General features: G+C 34.7%; 1 protein-coding gene across 8 annotated transcripts in view; it reads right to left on the bottom strand.

Moving 5' to 3' along the window:
• SLC4A10 (solute carrier family 4 member 10) overlaps positions 1 to 24,676 on the bottom strand; it is a 271,426-nt gene that overhangs the window by 175,829 nt on the left and 70,921 nt on the right. For 2 of the 8 annotated variants that reach the window (XM_045187445.2, XM_071220661.1), the window contains exon 1: positions 21,875 to 22,114. The exons of the other annotated variants lie outside the window; for them this stretch is intronic. In XM_045187445.2, coding sequence (XP_045043380.2) covers positions 21,875 to 21,919 — 45 coding nt within the window. In that variant the 5' untranslated portion in view covers positions 21,920 to 22,114. Of the gene's footprint in view, positions 1 to 21,874; positions 22,115 to 24,676 lie in introns of those variants that run through there. 8 annotated transcript variants of the gene reach the window in all.

Raw genomic sequence — 24,676 nt, 5'->3', positions numbered from 1 at the left:
CAAAGTATATAAAGAACTCACATGACTCCACTCCAGGAAGACAAACAACCCAATTAAAAAATGGGCAAAGGACTTGAACAGACACTTCTCCAAGGAGGACATACAGAGGGCCCAGAGACACATGAAAGGATGCTCTGCATCACTAGCCATCAGAGAAATGCAAATTAAAACCACAGTGAGGTACCACTTCACACCAGTCAGAATGGCCACCATTTACAAATCAACAAACAACAAGTGCTGGTGGGGTTGTGGAAAAAAGGGAACCCTAGTGCACTGTTGGTGGGATTACAGACTGGTGCAGCCACTGTGGAAAACAGTATGGAATTTCCTCAAAAAACTAAAAATGGAACTGTCTCTTGACCCAGCAACACCAGTGCTGGGATTATACCCTAAAAATCCTGAAACACCAATTCAAAAGAACCTATGTACCCCAATGTTCAAATAGCAACACAATTTACAACAGCCAATGCTGGAAGCAACCTAAGTGCCCACTAGTAAATGAGTGGATAAAAAAAAATTATGGTACATTTACACAATGGAATACTATGCAGAGGAAAAAAAGAAGGAACTCCTACCCTTCGGGACAGCATGGATGGAACTGAAGAATATTATGCTAAATGAAATAAGCCAGGCAGTGAAAGACAAATACCACATGATCTCACCTATAGGTGGAGCCTAATCAACAAAACAAACAAGCAAGCAAAATATAACCAGAAACATTGAAATGAAGAATGAACTGACAGTAACCAGAGAGGTGCAGGAGAAGTAAATAAATAAAATGGAACCTAATCAACAAAACGAACAAGCAAGCAAAATATAACCAAAGACATTGAAATTGAGAACAGGCTGACAGTGACCAGAGGGGAGAGGGGAGGGGATAATGGGGGAAAAGGGTGAAGCGTTTGCAGGAACAACTATAAAGGACACATGGACAATAACTAGGAGGGGTGGAAACAGAGGAAGGAGGTGGGGAGGACTGGGGTGGTAGGGAAGGGTGGGGGGAAAAGGCAGAAAACTGTACTTGAACAACAATTTAAAAAATGCTAATAAATAAATAAGTAAATAAATAAAAATAAAAAATAAAATGGAGAATAATATGATAAAGTCTAACATATACCTAGCTGGAGTTCTAGTAATAAAAATAGAGAAAATGAGGGAGAGTACTGACTGAAAATAATAGATAAAAATGATAGTCATGAATCCTTAGATTCAGGAATCACAATGAATAACAAAAAGGATAATTAAGACAATTCATACCTACACATATTATGTGAAACTGCAGAATGACACTTTTTTAAAGTGGCAAGGAATAAAAGATCATGTACAAAGAAATGATAAACTAATCAAAGTAGAAGCCAGAAGACAGTAAAATAATATCTTGGATACTAAAAATAATAATTATTAATCTGTAAGAGAATATCCAGGTAAGATAACTTTCTTTTTTAATCATTTATTTTCATTGTATTTTTCCATTACCATTAATCCCCTCTATACCCTCTTCCACCAGAGAAACAGAAACTGAGACAATTTACTACCATAGTATTCTTTGTAAAGGAATTTTTAACTACATACTTCAAGAAGAAATAAAATGATTCCAAAAAGGAGGTCTGAGATGCAAGAAGGAATCCTGAGCCAACAAACTAAAGGACATAAAGAAATGTAAAGAAAATAAAAATACATAAGTTGAAAAATCAACTCCATGATCTCTAAGGTCCTTTATAGTTGGACAATACTTAAATTTTTTATATTAAACTATTTCTACTTCAGTATAAAAGTCAGTTTTGATCTCTATTCAAATACCTATTTGTGCTTTGGTGTAAGATAACATTTATTATCCTTCCATATATCAATACCCTTCTCCTTTTCTGACACCCAAAATCTAGATATCTTTCCTATATATTATAGACTTGTAGGAATCATTAATATCAATTATAGGAAGGAAATAAAGGTATACACATACATTTTTAATTATTTATTTATTTTTATTTTTTATTGTTATTCAAGTACACTTGTCTCCATTTTCACCCCACTCCACTCCACCTATCCCTGCATTCCAGCCTCAAACCCACCCCCTTTGGTTTTATCCATGTGTCCTTCATATATTTTTTAATAAAATAAGCAATTATTACCTTTTTCATCATGAATAAAGACTTGGTCTTTACAACTTTGTAAAAATCTACAAAATTAGAGTACAACACAAGCATTTAGCCTTCTCATCATAAATTAGAAGAACTCTGAGTTTGCCTACATCCACGGTAGTCAATTATGTAAATTATTTTAACTGAAATATGCCCCTAGTGTCTGTATTTTAATCATTTATAGGTGAATTGGATTTGAATATTCAATAATTTGCAAAATGAAAATAGAATAAAGTTTCCTAATATTAGAAAACCAACAAATCAAGCCAGAGTGGGAATAATAAAGTAACATTTGTAAGGTATTATGGATTAAATAAATGAGAAAATTTCAAAATATTTTTAGATAACTAAAATCATACTGAGGAATAAGATAAAATATCAGAAGGTGAACTTCAATGATAAGAAAAGCAGTGAAAAGAAATAATTTTAAAAGTAAAGGTTGGTGATTTTTTTCCTTTAACCTCAGTCATTGTTTATTAGTGATATATTTTACCATATCATCAATAAAGGGGTAGAAATCTTAGGCATGCAATATATGAAAAAATTGACTGCTATTACATTTAATATCAGCTTTAAGCAAAGTGATTCTCCTAATTATACAAATGACAAAATGTGGAAGATTTAATAAAGAACAAAAATAAAAATAAAAAATAAAAAACTTATGATCTTAAATTTTCTAATTATCTTAAAGTTCAAGGGAGATAGAGAAAGAAAATAAAAATACCCTAAAGAAGGAAAAATTGAATTAGATTTAAAATCAGAAGCAATGAGGGGATACTATATAATTTAATGACATTCTTCTGAGGACTCCAAAGAGATTAGACTAAAGGCATTTGTAATAAAATACAATCTGCTCTTTACTTTCATCAAAGTCATCGATGGCCTCATCAAACAAGTAAACTAACTAAAACACAATTTCATTTCATAATATCATTTATTAAATGACTAGAAATATATGTCTTTATGACTCATCAACTGTTATTGGATTTAGGATCCCATAATAGTCACCTAATCATAAGTCTACATGTCTCTATGCAGAAGAGAAATAATAATAGTGTCAGTTCTTTTCCATGTAGCAACCTTCAAAGTTCTTTGCCACTTGTTATGAATATGGTTTAAAATCAGTTCAGTAGTATAATAGATTATCTATGAAAAAAGTATGCCTTGAAATGTGTTTCTAATTCTGTTTTGCTGGCATTAGATTTTCCCATTTCTTTCAATGAGTATTTCCAATTTTATACTTCCCAGGCATAAAATTTACAATCTAAATCATTCTTAAGTGTACAGAAGTGCTAACTATATGCACATTGTTGTGCCACAGATCTCTAAAAATTTTTTCATTTTGCAAAACTGAAACCCAACACCCATTAAATAACTTCCTCCACCTCCTGGCAACCACCATTCTACCTTCTGTTTCTGTAAAGTTGACTACTCTAGTTATGTCATATAAATGAAATCATATAATATTTGTCTTTTTGTGATTACATTATTTCATCTAGGAAATGTCCTCAAGTTTCCAGCATGGGACAGAATTTCCCTCTTGTTTAAAGCTATATAACATTCCATTAAATGTATATGCCACATTTTGTTTTCCCAGTTATCTACCAATGGATATTTAGGTTGATTCCACCTCTTGGCTATTGCAAATAATGCTGCGATGAACATAGGTGTGCAAACAACTCTTTGAGATCCTGTTTTCAATTATTTTGGATGTACACCCATACATGGGATTGTTGAATCACATGGTAATTCTGTTTAATTTTTTGAGGAACCTGCCAACATACTGTATTTTTGAAAATTATTTTATACTATGGACATCATTTTTTTGCATTTATTCTTATTATAGTACATCTTATAAATCTAATGATCTAATGGCCTCCTACAATTGTGTTTTTAATTGGTGTATAGTTCTATGAGCTTTATCACATATACATATTCTGTAAGCATTACCACATTGACTCAGAAGAGTTCTGTCAGCCCAAGATACTCTTTGTGCTATCCCCTTTTAACCACATTCTTTTATATGTCCATACCTCTGTGTTGACCTTGAATCCAGAAGCCTTGCTAAATAATTCATTTTATGAGCTCTGTTTATTGGTTTGTTAGATTCTTTGGCATATTCTACATAAACAATCATGTCTGTGAAATTTTATTTCTTCCTTTTTAATCTGTTTGGTTTTCTTTCCTTTTCTTGCTTCGAGCACATGCTAGGTCTTCTAGTACAATGTTGAATAGAAGCTTTGAGAGTTCACATCTTTGCCTTGATCCTCAGTTACATGGAGAGTTTTCATTCAGTCTCTCACCATTAAGTATCACGTTTAACTGTAGGTTTGGGAAGATGCCATTTAAAGTTGAAGAATTTTCCTTCTATTCCTAGTTTTCTGAGAGGCTTTTTTTCCCCCAGAATGGATGTAGAATTGTGTCAAATGCTTTTCTACATCAATAAAATTATCATGTGCTTTTTCTTAGTCTGTTATTGTTGTGGATTACTTTGATTGGTTTGAAAACATTAATCCAGCCTTACACTTTCAGGATGAAGCCCATTGGTGATGATGCATTATTCTCTTTATAAATATATGGGCTCAATTTACTAATATTTTATGGAAGATGTCTGCATTTATGTTTATGAGGGATATTGGTCTGTACATTTTCTTTTTTTTTTTTTTTTTTACTTCTTTTGTGTGATTTTGGTAGCATGGTAATCCTGGTTTCCTAAAATGAGTTGGAAAGTGTTCCTTCCACTCTATTTTCTGGAAAGAATTTTATAGAATTGGTTTTATTTCTTCCTTAAATTTGTTTATACAGTTCTCTAGTAAAAGCATCTCAGCCATATATTATTCCTACTTTCCAGTCAGGAAAGGCTAAGATAGTGAAGAGTAAAGGGGGACAGAATGCAGTGTGCATATCACGTATTATACAAATGTGCACTTGAAACCTATATAGTCTCACTAACTAGTGTCACCCCAATAAATTTAATTTAAAAATGCTTCTCCTTTGGATTCAATTTATTTAAATGTTAAACGACTATTTAGTTTATCTATTTCATTCTGAGCTTTGGTAGTATGTTATTTTCAAGGAATTGATCCATTTCTTCAAATTGACAAATTTATGCACATAGAGTTTTTCCTAGTATTCCCTTATTAACTTTAAAATGTCTGAAGTATCTATAATAATATACCCTCTTTCATTCCTAATATTGGTAATTTGTGTCTTCTGTTTTTATCAATCTTGACAGAATTTTCTTTATTTTCTTTCTGAAAGCTTTTGGGATCTCTTTAATCTCAGTCTACTGAAATTTCATGATGATGTGCTTTCACGTGAGAGTGGTTTTATTTATTGTGCTGGGCTCTTGGTGTGCCCTTCAAATCTTGAGAAACATGTCTTCCATTCTCAAAATATTTAAAATTTATTTTAAATTATTTCTTTTCTTTTTTCCTGCTCTCTCTTTCTAGAACTGCTATCTTGGCTTTTGGACCTCTGTTTTCTAACGTTCTCATTCATTCTGTCCTATATTCTATTTTTCTGTCATTCATTCTGTCCTATATTCTATTTTTCTGTCAACTTTCTAGGAGATTACCTCATCTTTACCTTTCAGACTTTCCCTTTAGTTTTTCATTTCTGCTACCATATTTTTAATTTCCAAAAACTCTTATTTGTTCTCTCAATGTTATTGTATAACAGCACCCTCTTTTTTGTTTAATAGGTGCAGTATCTTGTCTTATCTCTTTAATATTATTAGAACTTGCCAAGTTTTCATTTCCCATCATGCTCTTTGCTCCCAGGATATCTATTTTTACTATTTATTTTGGCCTCTTTTTAAATTGAGGTATAACTTATATAACATTTATATTAGGTTCAGGTTTATAACATAATGATTTGATATCAATATATATTGCAAACTGATCATCACAGTAAGTCTAGTTAACCTCTGTCACCATACATAGTTACAGAACTTTGTTTTCTTGTGATGAGAACTTTTAAGATGTACTCTCTTAACAACTTTCAAATATGTAACACAGTATTATTAACTAATCACTATGCTGTACATTACACCTCCATTTCTGGAGGTTTGTACCTTTTGATTTCCTTTATCCATTTGCCCACTTCCACCCCTGCCTCTGCCAACCACCCCTCTGTTCTCTGTATCTATGAGCTTGAATTTTTAAAATAGTTTTCTTTCTTTCTTTTTTTAGATTCCACATATAAGTGAGAACATATCGTATTTGTCTTTCTTTATCTGAATTATTTCATTGAGCATAAAACCCTCAAATTCCATTCATGTTGTTATAAATGGTGAGGTTTCATTCTTTTTTGGAGGGGGGTGGAATTTATTTTTTCTTGTATTTCTTTTTTTATTTTTTACTGTATATTTCCATTACCATGTAATCCCCTTATTCACCCCTACCCCCAGCAATCACCAGACAGTTGTCCATGTTGTCCATGCAATGTCCACATAAAGTTGTCCCTGTCCACGAGTTCAATCCCTCCTCACCCTAACCTCCCCCCACCCCTTATCTGTCATCCTGCCATAGCTGAGTTACACACACACACACACACACACACACACATATATATAATCAGTTTCTTTACCCATTTGTTTGTCAATAGACATGTAGGTTGTTTCCATATCTTGGCTATTGTAAATAATGATGCAGCAAACACGGGGGTACATATATCTTTTCAAGTCAGTGTTTTTGTTTCCTTTGGACAAATACCCAGATATGGAATTGCTGGATCATAAGGTAGTTCAATTTTACTTTTTTGAGAACTCTCCATACTGTTTTCCATAGGGGCTGCACCAATTTACATTCCCACCAACAGAACACAAGGGTTCTTTTTCCTCCACGTCCTCACTAACACTTATTTCTGGTCTTTTTGACAATAGTTACTCTAACAAGTGTGAAATGACATCTCACTGTAGTTTTAATTTGCCTTGTTTGGATAACCACTGATGCTGAACCTTCATGTACTTGTTGGCCTTCTGTACCTCTTCTTTGGAAAAAATTGTCTGTTTGCATCCTCTGCTCATTTTTCTCTATTGAGTTGTATGAGTTCTTTATACATTTTGTATATCGGCCCCTTAACAGATGTGTAATTTGTAAATAGGTTCTTCCAATCAGCAGGTTGCCTTTTCATTTTGCTAATGGTTTCCTTTGCTATTCAGAAGCTTTTTAATTTGAGCTAGTCCTACTTGCTTATTTTTCCTTTTGTTAACTTTGCTTTTGGTGTCAAATAAAAAAAAACCACATAGGCCTCTATCTTTTATGGTAGAAGTTTTGCTTAGAAGTGTCATGATCTACTGCTTTAAGAAGAGGAAGAAGAAGAAGAGAGAGAGATGAACAGAGGTACAAAGGGGGAAAATGAATAAGTACCTATCAAGAATAACTTTAAAAGTTAATGGATTAAATGTCCCAATCAAAAGACATAGGGTAGCTGAATAGATAAGAAAACATGACCCACATATATGCTGCCTACAAGAGACCCACCTCATAAAACTGCAGAACTCTGAAGAAAGAAGTTCAGGAAGACACAAATAAATGGAAGCATATACTGTGCTCATGGATTGGAAGACTTAACATCATCAAAATGTCCATATTACCCAAAGCAAATTATAGATTCAATGCAATCCCTGTTAAAATACCAATGACATATTTCACAGAGATAGAACAAATATTTCAAAAATTTATATGGGATCATAAATGACCCCGAATAACCACAGCAATCCTTAGAAAGAAGAACAAAGTAGGAGGGATCACAATACCTGATATCAAACTATATTACAAGGCCATGGTAATCAAAACAGTCTGGTACTGGCGTAAGAATAGATACATATATCAATGGAACAGAATAGAGAACCCAGACATAAACCCAAGTCTCTATGGTCAATTAATATTTGACAAAGGGAGCAGAAGCATAAAATGGAGTAAAAATAGCCTCTTCAACAAATGGTGTTGAGAGATCTGGATAGCCACATGCAAAATAATGAAACTCGACCACCAACTTACACCATACACAAAAATAAACTCAAAGTGGATAAAAGATTTAAATATAAGTCATATACCATAAAAGTCCTAGAGGAGAACATAAACAGGAAGATTTCAGATATTCCACACAGCAATATTTTCATCTATATGTCCCCTACAGCAAGGGACATAAAGGAAAGAATAAACAAATGGGACTTCATCAAAATAAAAAGCTTCTGCACAGCTAAAGAAAACAGCAGTAAAATGAAAAGAGAACCAACCACATGGGAAAATGTATTTGCCAATAATAGCTCGGACAAGGGTTTGATCTGCAAAATATATGAAGAACTCACACAATTCCACTCTGGGAAGACAAACAACCCAATTAAAAAATGGGCAAAGGTCTTGAACAGACACTTCTCCAAGGAGGACATACAGAGGGCCCAGAGACACATGAAAGGATGCTCTGCATCATTAGCCATCAGAGAGATGCAAATTAAAACCACACTGAGGTGCCATCTCACACCGGTCAGAGTGGCAACGTAAACAAATCAACAAACAAATGTTGGAGAGGATGCAGAGAAAAGGGAACCCTAGTACATTGTTGGTGGGAATGCAGACTGTTGAGGCCACTGTGGAAAACAGTATAGAATTTCCTCAGAAAACTAAAAATGGAACTGCCCTTTGACCCAGCAATTCTGCTGCTGGGATTATACCCTAAGAACCCTGAAACACCAATCCAAAAAAACCTATGCACCCCAATGTTCAAATAGCAGCACAATTTACAATAGCCAATGCTGGAAGCAATCTAAGTGCCCACTAGTAAATGAGTGGATCAAAAAACTATGATACGTTACACAATGGAATACTATGCAGAGGAAAGAAAGAAGGAACTCCTACCCTTCATGACAGCATGGATGGAACTGGAGAACATTATGCTAAGTTAAATAAGCCAGGCCCTGAAAGACAAATACCATATGATCTCACCTATAAGTAGAACCTAATTAACAAAACAAACAAGTGAGTGAAATAGAACCAGAGACATGGAAATAAAAAACAAACTGACAGTGACCAGTGGGGAGGGAGGAGGGAGATAACAGGGAAAGAAGGGGAAAGGGCAAATGAATGAACATGTATAAAGGACACATGGATGAAGCCAAAGGGGGTAGGATCAAGGGTGGGAAGCAGAGATGGGTGGGGTGGGGGGAAAGAGTGGGAGAAAAATGGAGACAACTGTACTTGAACAATAATTTAAAAAATAATAAACTTAAAATAAAAATAGAATTATCATTAAAATAAAGAAGTGTCATGATCTTTGGTTGTGGGCTCATATTTAAGATATAAAACTAAAAGGCTAATTGAAAGCCCTAAGCATGGATAGGACAGATCGACTTTGAGCATACTATAAAGTGGTTTGGTTTGGCTATTTCATATTCACAATGTCAGTATGTGTGAGACTTCCCTCTTGAGTTGTTAGATTCCAGCCAGATGCTCCAGTATCCTGTCTGGTGGATAAAAGCCTGGCTGCCAGCTTTCTAGGAGCAAAGTGGAAGGAAAGAGTTGGGATCACAGCATTCATATTGAATCCAGCTGTTTTTAATATGGTGCTTTCTGATCTTAACTGTACCTGGGTTATTCGGTCTGTAAATATTCTGTCTATCCCTCTAAATAATGAAACTCCAGGCTACTGCTGGAGTAGAGTTGGGATATTTGCCTGATTGGCTAAAGTGAAGGAAGAAGAGGATCTGGAAATGTGATTGGATTTTAAAGCAGTAGTGTTGACTTTAGCAGAGACATTCTCTTAGAGGTACCTGGTGTCTTTTCAATATAAAGTCAGTTGGTTCTCCGTTTTTGTTTCGTTTTGTTTTGTTAAACAAACAAAAAAAGATTTTATTTATTTTTAGAGAGTGGGGAAGGGAGGGAGAGAAACATCATTGTAAGATAGAAGTATCAGTTGGTTGCCTCTCATATACTTCCCTTCCAGGGACCAAACCCACAACCCAGGCATGTTTCCTGACTTTGGGAATCCAACCAGCAACCTTTTGATTTGCAGGACAACGCCCAATTAACTGAGCCACACCAGTCAGGGCATCCAATGATGCACTTCTTAAGGTGGCATTTACCTGGAAATTAGAAGGCGCAAAAGATGGAAAGAAGTAACCTACGTGCAGGGAGTTCTGAGGACTGCCATTAAACAATATACCTCCCTCACAATATTTTTAGGCCTTTTTTAAAGTTATAGATTTGTTTAAAAGTGGGCTTATTTGTGTGTTTGGTTCTCCGTTTTTGTTACTGCCAGTTTACAATTCTATTTTCTCAGTTATCAGATCACTTGATAATTTCCTTCTGCCTTTTTTGCTTACAAAATTTTGTCACTGGTTTATTTCTTCTCTTAGTCTTCCCGCCTTTAGTTATTTTTAGAAGAAAGAAAAGGTTAAAAAATATTGGTCTTTGTAATAGGATTTTGGGGGAAAAAAGAAAAGTTGTTGTGTGTATTCTGTCTGATAATTCCAACTCCTTATGGTACTTCATCTTTAATCCTACCATATTTCCAGAATATATCACCAAAAGTAATAAATTCTTCTTATTATTATTGCACTACTAATATATATTCTGTTACTCTTATAATTAACTATAATTGTTAACACATATTTCTAATCTCCAGTTCACAGTAAATAACTCCTGAATGAGCTTCAGAAACCTTTTTATTTTTGACTGACTTAAAGCATACTTCAGTACTCTTGAATTTATATGACATAATCTATTTATTGAGTCAATATTTTCTAAAAATTTAACATGTGCCAGAATCTGTACAACACAGTGGGCATAATGAATTAAAAGACACACTTGTCTTCTAGGATTTTACATTGTAAGTAAATGACATACAAGTATGTATTTTTCAAATGCTACACCAGAAAGAGGCTTAGTATTCTATGAAATATATAAGTGACCACCTATTCCCACTAACTGATGCTTCAACTGAATCTTAAGGGACAAACAGAATTATCAAGGTAAATTAGTAGAACAGCCCAGGCAATTGGCTCAAAGAATGGTGGTATCAGTGACTTCAAAGGAGATAAATTCCCACTCTTTTTAATTTGACAGATTGTTTTTAGACATCTCAAGTCATTACAACATTCTGCCACAGAAAACATTAATAGTACTACTTTTACCATAATTTTTTATATGAGGATATTAAGATACATTCAAAATTTACAGTAAGCCAATATAGAGCTAGGACACTAAAATTAAAATTTTGGTTTCCTTTTTTTAAGTTTATTAGTGTGATATTGGTTAATAGGATTTAGTAGGTTTCAATTGTTGGTTTTCTGTTTCCCATCAGAATGGTCAATCGTTGGATAATCCCAACTCTACATCGTGAAACTATCAGTCACTTAGCTGTCTGATCTTTCTCAATGTTGCATATAACTGCAGTAGTAATAATAACTAAAATTCATTGTAAGGATTGTAGTGGGCCAGGCACAGTAGTAAAACTTTATACACATTTACCCATTAAACGATGAGTATTCTAAGGTTTAAAGAGGCTAAAATACTTTCCCAGGAATCTTCAGTACTAAGAGGTAGAGACTGAGTTTGAATAAAGGTCACTACTCTTAATTGATATGCTACAGTACGGAGGTATTACATTATGAAATACCTTAATTTAACTTAAAATACTTCACAGTCTAGCTCAAGTCTATATATACATCTTAGCTACTATGAATTCCTAGTGGTTACCTAAGTCACATAGGCCATATTTCTCCATGAACATTTCATATTCATTTCCCATTTTATTATTCAATAAAAATTTATTTATTAAGTAGACCATGTGTCAGGCACCATATTGGTGCTGGCTATGAAGAAATAGAAAACACATCCTGGCTGAGTGGCTCCATTGGTTGGAGTATTATCCCATACACCAAAAGGTTTTAGGATCGATTCTTGGTCAGGGCACATTTCTAGGTTGTGAGTCCAATCCCAGGTCAGAATGTGTACAGGAGGCAACCCATCAATGTTTCTCTCTCCCCCTGATGATGATGTCTCTCTCCCTCTTTCTCTCTCTTTCTCTCTCATCTCCTTTCTCTTTCCAAAATCAATAAAAAACATGTCCTCAGGTGAGAATTAATAAAAACCAAAAAATCCTGCCTTTGTCATTAAACAGCTCATAGTCAAGACAATAAAATCAGTGACTACAATACAGCATGTATTGTTCATCAATAAAGGTAAACACGAGAATCCACAAGAAATAAGTTTTTTTAAAAACCCACCTAACTGTCGCTGTAGGGGTGAGGAAATGTTTCAAAAGGAGATGATGTGCAATCTAAATAAATATTGAAGCATAAGAAAGAGGCAGGCAAAAACAAAAAGGAATGAGGGGCCTAATGCAGAGAGGACAACATTTGTTGTTTTTTTTAATCCTCACCCACAAATATATTTACTAATTTTTAGAGAGAGAGAGTAAGGTAGAGAAAGAGAAAGAAACATCGATTGGTTGCCTCCCATATCCACCCCAACCATGGATCAAACCAGCAACCTAGGTATGAGCCCTGACCAGGGATCAAACCCACAACCTTTAGGTGTACAGCAGGGGTCCTCAACCCCTGAGCTGCTGGACCGGGCCACACAGCAGCAGGTGAGTGGTGGGCGAGCAAGAGAAGCTTAAAGCTTTGCTGCATTACTCGCTGAGCTCTGCCTTCTGTCCTGTATCCCCACTGTCCCCAGCCCTGGTTCTGTGGGAAAATTGTCTTCCATGAAACCAGTCTCTGGTGCCAAAAGTCTGGGAGCTGCTGGTGTACAGGACAATGCTAAGCCACCCTGCCACAGCCAGAGGACTGCGCTGTAAAGGCTTGAGAGAGCCTGCCTCTCTAACTAGTAGAATTTAGACCAAGTTTAACCAAAGATAGCTAAATTTAAATTCTGCTTCCTCATTCCTCAAAAAAATAAAAATATAACTACCATATTATCCAGCAATTCCACTTCTGGGTATACATCCAAAAAAAAAATAAAATAAAATCACTACCTCAAAGAGATACCTACACTCCATGTTCTTTGACACATTATTCACAATAGCCAAGATATAGAAACAATCAAAGTCTGTCAATGTATAAATGGATAAAATTAATACAACAGAATATTATTCAGCCATGACAAAGAAGGAAATCCTGCCTTTTGCAACAACATAGAGAGACCTTGAGTGCACTATGCTAAGTAAAATAAGTCAGAAAGAGAAACTAATATTATAAGTTCTTAACTCTGAAAATTACAGTGAAGGTGATGGGGAGCCTTAGAAGGACTTTAGGTAGTCAAAGGTCTGTGTCTGGTTTACATGTCAGAAACAGTACTCTGGTAGCTGAGTGGTGAGTAGGTTGCTTTGGGGATGGGTGATGGGAAGAAAAAGAAATACCAGTTAAGAAATTAGTCCAGGAGACAAACTCCTGTCTCCTGGACTCACACAGAGATCAAGACAATGGGGAAAGAAGGAGTAAATTCTGAACTCCTTAGGAGAAACAATCTACACATTTCAGTGAGTAACTGGATCTAAGGTTGGGATAGAGAGGTTGAAAATGATTATGAGGTCATCATACTGGGAAAGGTAAAGAGGTTTTGAAAAGAAAATAATAAGTTTAATTTGAGACATACCAAGTTTGAGATATAACATAAATGAGCAGAGATGTCTATCATGACGCAGGGCCTGGAACTCCTGACAGAGGCTAATATGTAGATTCGAGCTATGGATTCATAATTTATCACCATATAAAGCAGCAGTTCTCCATTTTTGTTGCCCATCCGATTTACTTGGAAAGATTTCTGTAAATACTGTGGGTGGAGGGATGGGGAGAAAATGCAGACAATTGTAACTGAATAAAAATAAATTAATTAAAAAAAAAGAAGCCTGGGTTTTATCTTCACAGACTTTATTTAGTACTTCAAAGATAAGCTTGGGGCATCAATGTTTTTAAAAAGCTAAATATGTGACTCTGATGCATAATCACAATGAACACTAGTGGGTAATTTAACTCATGACTATAGATTGGATTCATAGTTCTCAAATACTATATTGCACCACATAGGGGATATTCAGAAAAAAATATCAAATAGATTGTGATCATAACAACAACTAAAATTTCTTAAGCACCTATGGCAGGAACTGTGCTGATGACTTTATGTATATTGTTCGTAGTGAAAGAGAAAGCAGAAAGGAACATAATGAAATTCAAGTCTCATGTCTTCTATGATATCTTCCATGGTAATTTCAATTTACACTGATGTTGCTCATCTTAATTCAGCATTGAGAATATACTAACTTATACCCGGCTATCTAATTCAAGTGTATATAACTCTAAGCAGCATAACACAATGGTAAAGAGCAAGAGCTCCAGAGCCAGACTTCCAGGTTTGAACCCCATGTCATCCTTTCCTTTGTTGGCAATTTTGATCTTAAGCAAGCTACTTCGTTTCTTTTGTAGTATATTATATATATATATATATAATTAAAGTATTAAAGTATAATGTGTATGAGTGTGTGTATATATGTACTAAACATGGGTATATGTGTGTATGTGTACACACACACATACATGTACAAGGTCTGTCTGGAAAAAGTCCAACTTTGTTAATAGAATGAGAACAGTCTGTGTGACATCGATGTAATGTGGCAGTCAAGGAGAGTGGGATGGAATGCACATGTGTAAACAATGATGACTTCACTGTACTAGTCAGTGTGGGTGGTAAATACCATTGAGTGAACATGTGTACTATGTGGCCATTGCATTCAAAATGATTGGGCAAGTGGAGCAACAAATCTGCGTCACATTTTGTGTTAATCTTGAACATTCCTCCACGGAAACTATTCAGATTCAGAAGCCTGAAGCTATGGGCAACTGGTGATTGGCAGCTTCATCAGGACAACGCGCCCGCTCATGCATCACGTCTCATGCAGAGTTTTTGGCAAAACATCAAATCACCCGGGTGACTCAGCCCCGCTACAGCCCAGATTTGGCACCCTGAGACTTCTAGCTGTTCCCAAAACTAAAATCACTTTTGAGAGGGAAGGGATTTCAGACTGTTGATGAGATTTAGGAAAAAATGTTAGCACGGCTGAAGGCAACTCCAACAAAGAATTTTGCAGAGTGTTTTGAACAGGGGAAGAGACACTGGGAGAGCTGTGTGAGGTCCCAACGTGCCTGCTTTGAAGAAGACTGAGGCATCACTGTCCTATGTACAATGTTTCTTGTGTCTTGTATCTTTTTCAATAAATGTCTCTATTTTTCACATTACATGGCTGGATACCTTCTGTACAGACCTCGTATGTAATACTTTACATATATGATAATGTAAGTTCCTTGAAGTAATGGACTTGTTCTATATCTTTTGTAGCTTTTTCATAATTCTAGAAATTAGCTTATTAGTGTCCCCATTTTACAGATGATAATACTGAGGAAAGAGAGATTAGTTAACATTCCTAAAACAGACATTGCCAGTAAAGTGGAAGATACGGGATCCAAAAGAGTCCAACCCTAGATCTCTAGCTCTTCACTACCGTACGGCACTGCCGCCCTCCAGGCTGTATGACAGAGTCCAATTCTTAGTAGACTGCATGAGACTTCTTCCTATGAAAGAAATCATAGGAGTAGATGGTATGCATTTACACGCAGCACACTTTGCAAAGCACTTCACTGAAACCAGGCTCTATTGCCCTTTAGAAAGAGAACATTGATAAAGAAATACTCAATTCTCTTTTTAACTTATTCTTATCTATATTCCTGTATTATCATTTTTAAAAAGGCTTAAACAGAGAAAGGATCACTTCGCTAAAGTCTTTTATCTATTTTTTGAGAAAAAATGTTTAAATATTTAAAAGTATTGAAGAACCCATAAAGCCCAATGATTTCCAAGGTTTCTTGCAGACACTAGTCTATGATTTTAAACAGGAACTGAAAATGTGTTTGCTCCCTACCATATGCACAGCTCTTCCCCAAGTGGTGTGATGTCACAAGGGCTAATAATAGCAGCCTCACAAGAACTTCTAGAAAATAGGGTTTCCTAATATTGCAGACATCTATTAGGAAGAAACAGAGTATTCTCAATTCTCTGGGTCTGCTATTGCGCTAAATATAGAGTGAGAAGAGCAAGTGTGTCTGATTTCATTTTTACGCACACCAGTTTTACTTCTGACATACTTTATATGGACAGTGTACTAAATAAGAGCATACAATTTCAATTTTTGCACAATTCCTATGTACAAGATGACAAATGTCATCTTCCTGGGTCTAATAACAAAAGTCACATCCCAGCTGTTACATCTAAAGGAAATCTGCTCTTGAGTATTACCCAGCTTTTTAACTAGCCTCAGGCAATACTGGAATGCTTCTGGTGTATGGAGTAGATTTAAAGGTCTTATTAAAAGTACTAGCAATGATGGTTTACTTTATCACTTCTAAATGAAAATATCCCTGTGACTTCCATTATTATAAATAGCAATTTCTATTTTCAATTTTCCCTAAGACAAAGTTGTTATTATTCAAATATTCACCATAGTGACATGTGTATTCATTGTATTAAAATGGTCCCTTTAGATTGTCCTTGGTCTAGGAAATGTCAAAAATAAAGCCAAAGCTAAATCAGATTACCGACAATAAAAGAGAGTTTACATCAGGGACAAGCAGGAGGTCTCTTAGGATCTGAAATCTAGGACTTCTGAGTGGCTGCACATGGACTGAGAAATGCTCTCAAATGCAACTTTGATAGAGAATTTTATTAAAATCCTTCATTTTGCTTCTACCCCCTACCTTGTCTACTAACTACTAATAATCTACTCAGGAATTTAATTTTCATTTCCAAAGTCTCAGGAGGGTTAGAGCTATGAAAATGACTGTAAAATATAGGTACTGCTCTTTTGTTTTTTATTTTATTCTCTCCCAAGAATAAGTAGATCAGCATAAAAATGCTCTTAGTTTAGAAATCATAATCTAACACTCAAGACTTGACTCTATCTGGTCCCAACAAACCTTTCCTGTGATAATCGTCTAACTTACCCCACTAGGCTATGGCCAAAATGAACGATTCCCTACTACACAAGTGCATTACTTGCTTTCTGCCTCCCTACCTTTGCTACTGTCATTTCCTCTGCCTGAAATGATCTTTCCCCTATCTTGGTCAGTCTTCAAGATCCACCTTGGAGGCTACCTTTTTCATAGTTCCCAAATATTCCATCTAGCCTGCCTCTCCTCTCATCTCCCCACTAGGCTTGAAATATTCTGCCCAATGTACTCACAGAAAAATACTTTTGCTTTTTTCATCTCCCTTTTGAATCTCTGTGGCACTCACTATTTTCCTCACTGTGTTATAGTTACAAGCAGTTAGAGTGTATGACTCACTGGCTATGACCTTCTGAAGGAAGTAACCCATTGGTGTTTACATCCTTGCTCAGGACTGTGACCAAAACACTGTAGGGATTTGTGTGATTGTTTTAACAAATTGAATTATGCTGAGGCTTGTTTGATACTGTGCCAATTTGGGGAAAATAGCTGTACATTAAGAAAACTGCTCAAGACAACTAAAATGCAAAGATGTCGCAAAATGTAACACTTAACCATTTAGATTTCATTTAAATACCAAATTATTCACTTGTACTTAGAAATATGACAATTTTTTTAGCTAATAGATGTAAAATATTAAATAATCATAAGTGATTCAAAATATTATTCTTTATCAAATAGAAACTTGAAATGTTCTATTCATATACAGTACTGTCTTTATAACATATTTCATATTAGTATTTCATTTATAATAAAATATTCATTAAAAAGTATAATTACTAAAGCAAAGTGCATTTAACTTTCAGTGAAGTTTTTATTTTTTTAATTATTTTTGAAGATTTTATTTACTTTTAGACAGAGGGGAAGGCAGGGAGAATGAGAAGGAGAGAAACATCGGGTTGCCTCTCACATGCCCCCATCTCGGGACATGGCCTACAACCCAGGCATGTGCCCTGACTGGGAATCGAAACTGTGGCCTTTCGGTTTACAGGCCAGCACTCAATTCCCTGAGCCACACCAGCCAGGGCATCAGTGAAGTTTTTATCCTGGGTTTTTTTATGATTTAAAAAATAACTCACATCATGAAATCTAAGCTATACAAATTGTTTCTATCATTTTCTTTAAACTTTGATTTTACTCCTTAATTTTATTCTTCAACTATAACTAAAAAAAGACCCAACATTGCTGTTAAATTTTCCCAGAAGCCCAAAAATGTTTTGGCAATGAATGTACTTGGTATAACATAAAAAAAGCCAAGGATCTACGCATACAACACTATAGAAGCTTAAATCATCTTAGTAAGCAGATGAAAAAACCTTTAAACACAAAACTTTTCATCATTACAATTATTATAGTCAGTAAATGTTAGAATTTAATCAAAGGTAGCATGTTTTCTTTGCTTACCTTATTTTAAATAATCATTTTCATTTGGTGTACCATGATTTTGACTCAATTTTTATTTGATAAGGAGAATGAGAGAGAGGGAACAAAACTAAACTTCATGACTACCATTACCAACACTTGCCAATAGTCCGACACATCTCTTTGAATGTGTATAATAATATCTGTCAGTTGTTAATGTTGGCAGTGATGTGCTTGCTACTCTTCTACGTGCTTTTATACAATACACATTAGCTCACTTGGTCTTCACAACAACTCTTTGAGGTAGTTGGCATTACCAACCAACCCTACATTAACAAATAAGGAAACTGATTCCCAGCAAGGTTAAGTAACCTGCCCAAGATCATACTGCTGGTAAGTGGTATACCTAAGATTTGAACACATGAATGTGGCAGTCTGGATGCTTAACCATCATACTATACAAATCAGAAGAACTTGCAAATCAATTTTTTATTGCTCTAATACAAGGAAACAGGTGCTTTGGAGGCACTATTGGACAGTTTGCCCCAGTTTGGGGTCCTGGGGAAACAAGGGTTTTCCATATACTCTACCCACCCCCTGATGCTTTCTACCAGCATACTGGTATGAAAGAGAAGACAGTGGTCCCTGGATGTCCAACAGCCAGCTGGCTAAAACCCACTTCCATACTAGTTCCTCCCAGTTCCCTTCCTCAGAGCCTGAGGTGAACCTTATCTCCTCCACCCCATTTTGTACAAAGGACTTCCCAACTGACTTTGTTGGCAACAAACACTCCCAAACTTGCTACTCTTTATTTCTGAAAGTTTAATCCCCATGAAGTCAAAACTCCCTTTCATAATGCATAATTACCTATGCATGGCCTAGAATTAGACTGAATTGGTCACATTCCTGTTTTGAGCTAACTCTTGGGGTCCCTGCTTTTGCCACCTGCAAATGAGCTAGATGAACTTCACCCTCAAAATAAATTAACAACTATGGCTTGTAAAATATACAAGGTCATTTTATTGATTCAATTTGTAATGCCCTGGTGAAACAAATTATGTGTTATAAAAGAACTTAATACAGTTTTCAAAATTATTAAATGCTTGATTATATGGTTTGATTCAATCTTTTATTTCTCCAATACCAAGACATTTGCATGAGAAAAAAAGAGTTATGAATAACTCATTATGGGATCACCAGTTTATAAATTAAAACTAATTGTAGCATACAACCATTGAAAGGTCAATTCAAAATGTAGACATAGCTCATGTACATTTTCTCATTATCTTGGTAGCAGGGAACAACTTTTTCTTTTCTGTATTCCCTGCAACAACCAAGACAGTGATGTGGAAATGACCAGCTTGCACATAATGAGTACTGAACTGAACAGTTACTCAAATAGTTGATTATAGACGGCTTATCTTTAGAAACCTTTATGATATGTAATGAAATGCACATATAAACTGGTACAGACAGAGACAACCATTATAAAAAGAAGGTAACATATTGTTACTAGGCAGACTTACAATGAATTTCACCATTCGAAAGGTCGAGATCATCTTGCTGGACAGGCAAAATGGTTGACATTACACTTAAATGTCTGGGACATTCTAACCAATCCTTACTTTTTAATGTAATGTATTTTGGCATAGCAACAGAGAGAATCTCTCCTATTTATAAAAGAATAACTCTAAGAAAGCAATTTTTGTCATCTTACAAAACTTTTGAGATATCCTTACTTGAGTACCATTAAAGGAAAGTAACTAAAAAATCTTCACGATTTGGCTCTTTTGAAAGGTCATAAATACAGTGAAAATAGCAGAACACTATGAAACCAATACTTAGAGGAATCCCAAAGCAATGCCAAGAAACAGAATGTACTCACAGTGACTAATACATGCAAATACTGAAAATAAATTCTAACAGATTAAACAGGTTTTGTAGCAATTAAAAGGTATATTCAAATCATTCCAAAACTAATCAAGCTTAAAATATGGCAATCTTCCCTACTAATAAGAATATAAGCTGGCTAAGTAGCCTGAATAACATATAAATTATAGCCAATATCAGTAGGTATAATTTTTCAATGTGGTTTTAATTAAAAAGGAGAATTGAATTAAGTCACTGTTTTGGACTTCCACTTCAGTCTTTTGACAAATATATTCATTTTTAATACTATATCACTTCACCCTAGAGAAGCATTAAATCCTAATCATGCTTCAAAATCACAAACATAGGACTATCTTTCTGTTGAGAAATGCTGCAACATTTTATCTTTTTGCTCATTTAATATGGAATGCCTAGTGAAGTAACCACCAAGTCCTCTAAAATTGAGGCAGAAATATGTATAATACAAAAAATATATATATATTTCCTTCATAATCTGAATGTCAAACACAGGCACAGTTCGTAATTACTCAAGCATGTAATTCTCAGAATAGGTTTCCACAGACCAAAGTTAATTGTATTATAACTTGATAGGTAAAAATAGTTTAAAATAAGAGTGTTTCAGGATAAAATGGATATATAAATCCAAATTCTTTGCTGTGATGATTCTCTACTCTTTGTAGTTAATATGCCTAATGTGGTCAAATATTTTCATTTTGAAAATGAAAGTAAGCAAATGCAGAATATCTCTGGGCCAAAAACCTTAAAACAAGCTTAAATGTCACAAGCTTTCTTTAAAAAAAAAGATTTATCATCTGCTTTCATCTATAAGCAATGCATTAGCAGATATCTACATTAAGAGGACAATGAGCATCATTATTTCAATAGACCTGAGAAATTATTAAAACCAATGCCTTTTAACACAGTTCAGATACTGAAATATAAATTTCAGGAAATTAGCTTATAGCTCAGTTGCTAATAAACACGAGTCTACTCATCACACTTGTGTTTCTGTGTGGTTACACACTATAATGGTGGCAACATCTATTTCTAACCAGGAAATTCCAAACAAAAATGTTTTAATATGTCACTATATAGAAGCAGGTAGATATGAAGTATCCTTATCGGCTTGAACAATGCATGCTATTTTTATCATTCCCAATAAAAGATATAGTATTCAGCCTTAATCTGGAAAAATCTATAAAGCCCCAAACCCTGATTGTAATCACACACAAAGAATCTTTCCCTCAATCCCCACTTTCCCCCACAAAAGCTAAAGTAAACACAAACTCAAATACACACACACATTTCCAAAATTCATATTGTTTAGTTGGTGTCTATTACTCTAAATATTACTTGTTCCAATATCCTAAGGAAAATCTAATAATAAACAGTCACATAGGTTACTATATTCCAAATGATTAAGGGCTAGAAACAGCAATAACTCTATAATCTAATAGTTTTATCGTAATGCATGAGGTCATACCTGATGACTTAGAGACTGAAAAGGTTCACAGGTTCCAGACTGCATGACCTGTCTATTTCCAGAAACCCCTAAAGACTGCAGTTCCTGTCTTACAAAAGATAATCACAGCCATCTCTATGTCTCAGCATCTTCAGGGCTAGTGAAGAAAACATCAAACAGCAGATCTGTCCATCAGTATCTTTTCCAGTATCTTTTTAAGCCATAATGAAGACATCAGATCTCATATACGAGTACTGCTTATCGCCTCCCTTTTGCAGTTACAAATACCCTGTATTAAGGGAGGATGACACAGTTGTGTTTGCTATTTGCTGAAGCTGCTAATGCTCTCTGAAAATAGTAAGCTTACTGCTTAGAGCAATTCTGCATCATCAAACACAGAATGATCCACATCATCCAGGTCCCCCACTTCTGCTACTGTAAAGATTTCAATTGCCAGGAGAGTTTTTTTTTTCAGCTCTTTAAAAATAAGTAATGTTCTATTTAATTAAGTATCAATGTGTCTGTTGCAAATACCATGTTAAACTGGCAATTCTTAATTATTAGGCAGTTTTCTCCATACGTGACTAAGCTTTAGTATAATGATTTAACAAGAAAAACTGTACTTTTTTAAAGGGAATCTTCCCTCCAAATTTTGTGTATGATCGGTCATCCAACCTGTTAAAATTAGAAGTCCCTAAAACTGAAAATTTTTTATTCTGTCAATCTTTAATAACTGTATAACAGTAGACTGATAAGTAGATAAAAGCATTTCACTTTTCTCAGGAACTTTTTTTTCATATTCTCCAGACCAACACGCTGCAAATGAAAATACCTTTTGTTTGTTTATTTAATATCTTCCGCAAAAGACAATGTGCTAGTATTAAATCCCAAAAGTTCATGGTAAATCTAGGAATGAAACCTATGTTGAGTTATTGACATTTTTCTTGTGATTTTTCATTGTGTCTTATTTGTGTTCATCAAAGTTCCTGTAATGCTTTCTTTTACTACAACATAGTAGAATCAGGAAATTTTAACACTGATAAAGTAGTCTGATAATAGAGAACCAATATCCTCTAAAATTATATATATAAAAATACTTTCTCTTTACCAAGTGACAAAAATTGTGTTTTAGAAATAAAACAAAAATAGACTAAAATTATAGTCAGTCCATCTGAATTTGAAATTAGAACAAGTACAACATATTACCCTAAAGCAGCTTTCCCATTATGGATAATCTAACTTAATAAACACTTTATTTCTATACCTATGGACACTATTTATATGTCTGTGAAATAAACTAAATTAAATTTAATAACAGCTAAAGTGCTATACAGAAAATATTTTTAGATAAACTTAGACTCGTAACAAATCAGTATAATTTTCCTCCTCCCACTCACCACATTTGCTAAGTATAATATGTATTATTGTGAAAACTGGTCGAAATGAATCCTAAGTATTGGGCTTCATTAAGGGGCTGGAGAGGTGGGGGTAAGGGGCAATGTTGGTCACCGAGTACAAAGACCCAGTTATAGGAGGATCCAATGCGCAGCACAGTGGTTACAGTTGATAATATTCTATTAAAAACTTAGAAACTATACTATGGTGCTAATCATTTTGCAATATAAAAGTGTATCAAATAGGTGAGTGGCAAGTCAATGTGTTGCACACCTTAAACATACACAATGTTACATCAATGGTATCTCAATAAATTTGGGGGGAAAGTTATTATACCCTAAAATTGTATAATATTTATTTGTACAAAATAAGGAAATTAGGCTCCTTTAAAGCCTGATCTGTACCATCCCCTTAGAGAAATTACTGCCTCTAACTGCATGAGTTCAGACAAAGGGTTCAGTATTTCACCTAAATTCGCACAATGACCCACTTGAATGAAAAATCATATGCAGGGAAATATGTCTCATCTATGCAGTATTTATTCTCTTATTGCAATAAAAATAGGTACTCATTCTTAAAGACCTATATTCTCACTAAGGCCCTCCAAAACTACGCCACATCCCTTTCTATATTCACATATAAAATATTAAACACTGTCTACATGTCAGATACTGTATAGGTTCTGCAGACCCCATGAGGACAAAAAAGTGTCATTACAAAAGCAGATAATTAAACAAGAATGTTTTGCTTTGACAGAAGAAACAAGAGATATGAGAGCAATAAAAGGGCATCTGACCCGGATCTACAGAACAGAAAGATCTCCCTAAGTAATTACTTTTAAAATGGAGAAGATCCTGAGCAGGTCACATTCAAGAAGGATAAACACGGCCTGTTACGCTCTAATGGGTAAGTAGGACAGAAAGGTAAGCCAAAGTGCAATAACCTGAAGCCTCAGATGCCATTCGAAGAGTTTGGGGTTTATCCTTAGGAGAATGAGAGGTCATCAACATAATCAGTATTGTAGTTTTAGACTATCCTGGCTCCACTGGAGAGTCAATTGAGTAAAACAAAAGTGGAGGAAGAGTGACAAGTTACAGAATTTTGAACAGGGATAAAGATCACAGTAGGAATGGAGAGAAATGATAGATTCCAGATATGCTTGTTGGTTAAAAGGGATAGGATTTGGGGATTGAATATGAAAAATAAGGGAATTAAATGGGTTAATGAAATCTAATCTAAAGGCTATAATGACTTTTACTACAGAACACAGAACTATAGAAAACTATTCAATGTTGACATACTAAGATTTTTTAAATAAGCTATTCAACATCATCTAAATCCAGCAGAAATTTTAAAGTGGGTAAAATAATTACCTATATTAGAAGCATAAAATGCTAACAGAATAAAATGTTAGTATTCTTCCAAGGA

This window comes from Desmodus rotundus, chromosome 2, assembly GCF_022682495.2.
Source record: "Desmodus rotundus isolate HL8 chromosome 2, HLdesRot8A.1, whole genome shotgun sequence".
Lineage (NCBI taxonomy): Eukaryota > Metazoa > Chordata > Mammalia > Chiroptera > Phyllostomidae > Desmodus > Desmodus rotundus.
Note: the sequence above shows the minus strand (reverse complement) of the source record. Positions and strands in the feature narration are given on the sequence as shown.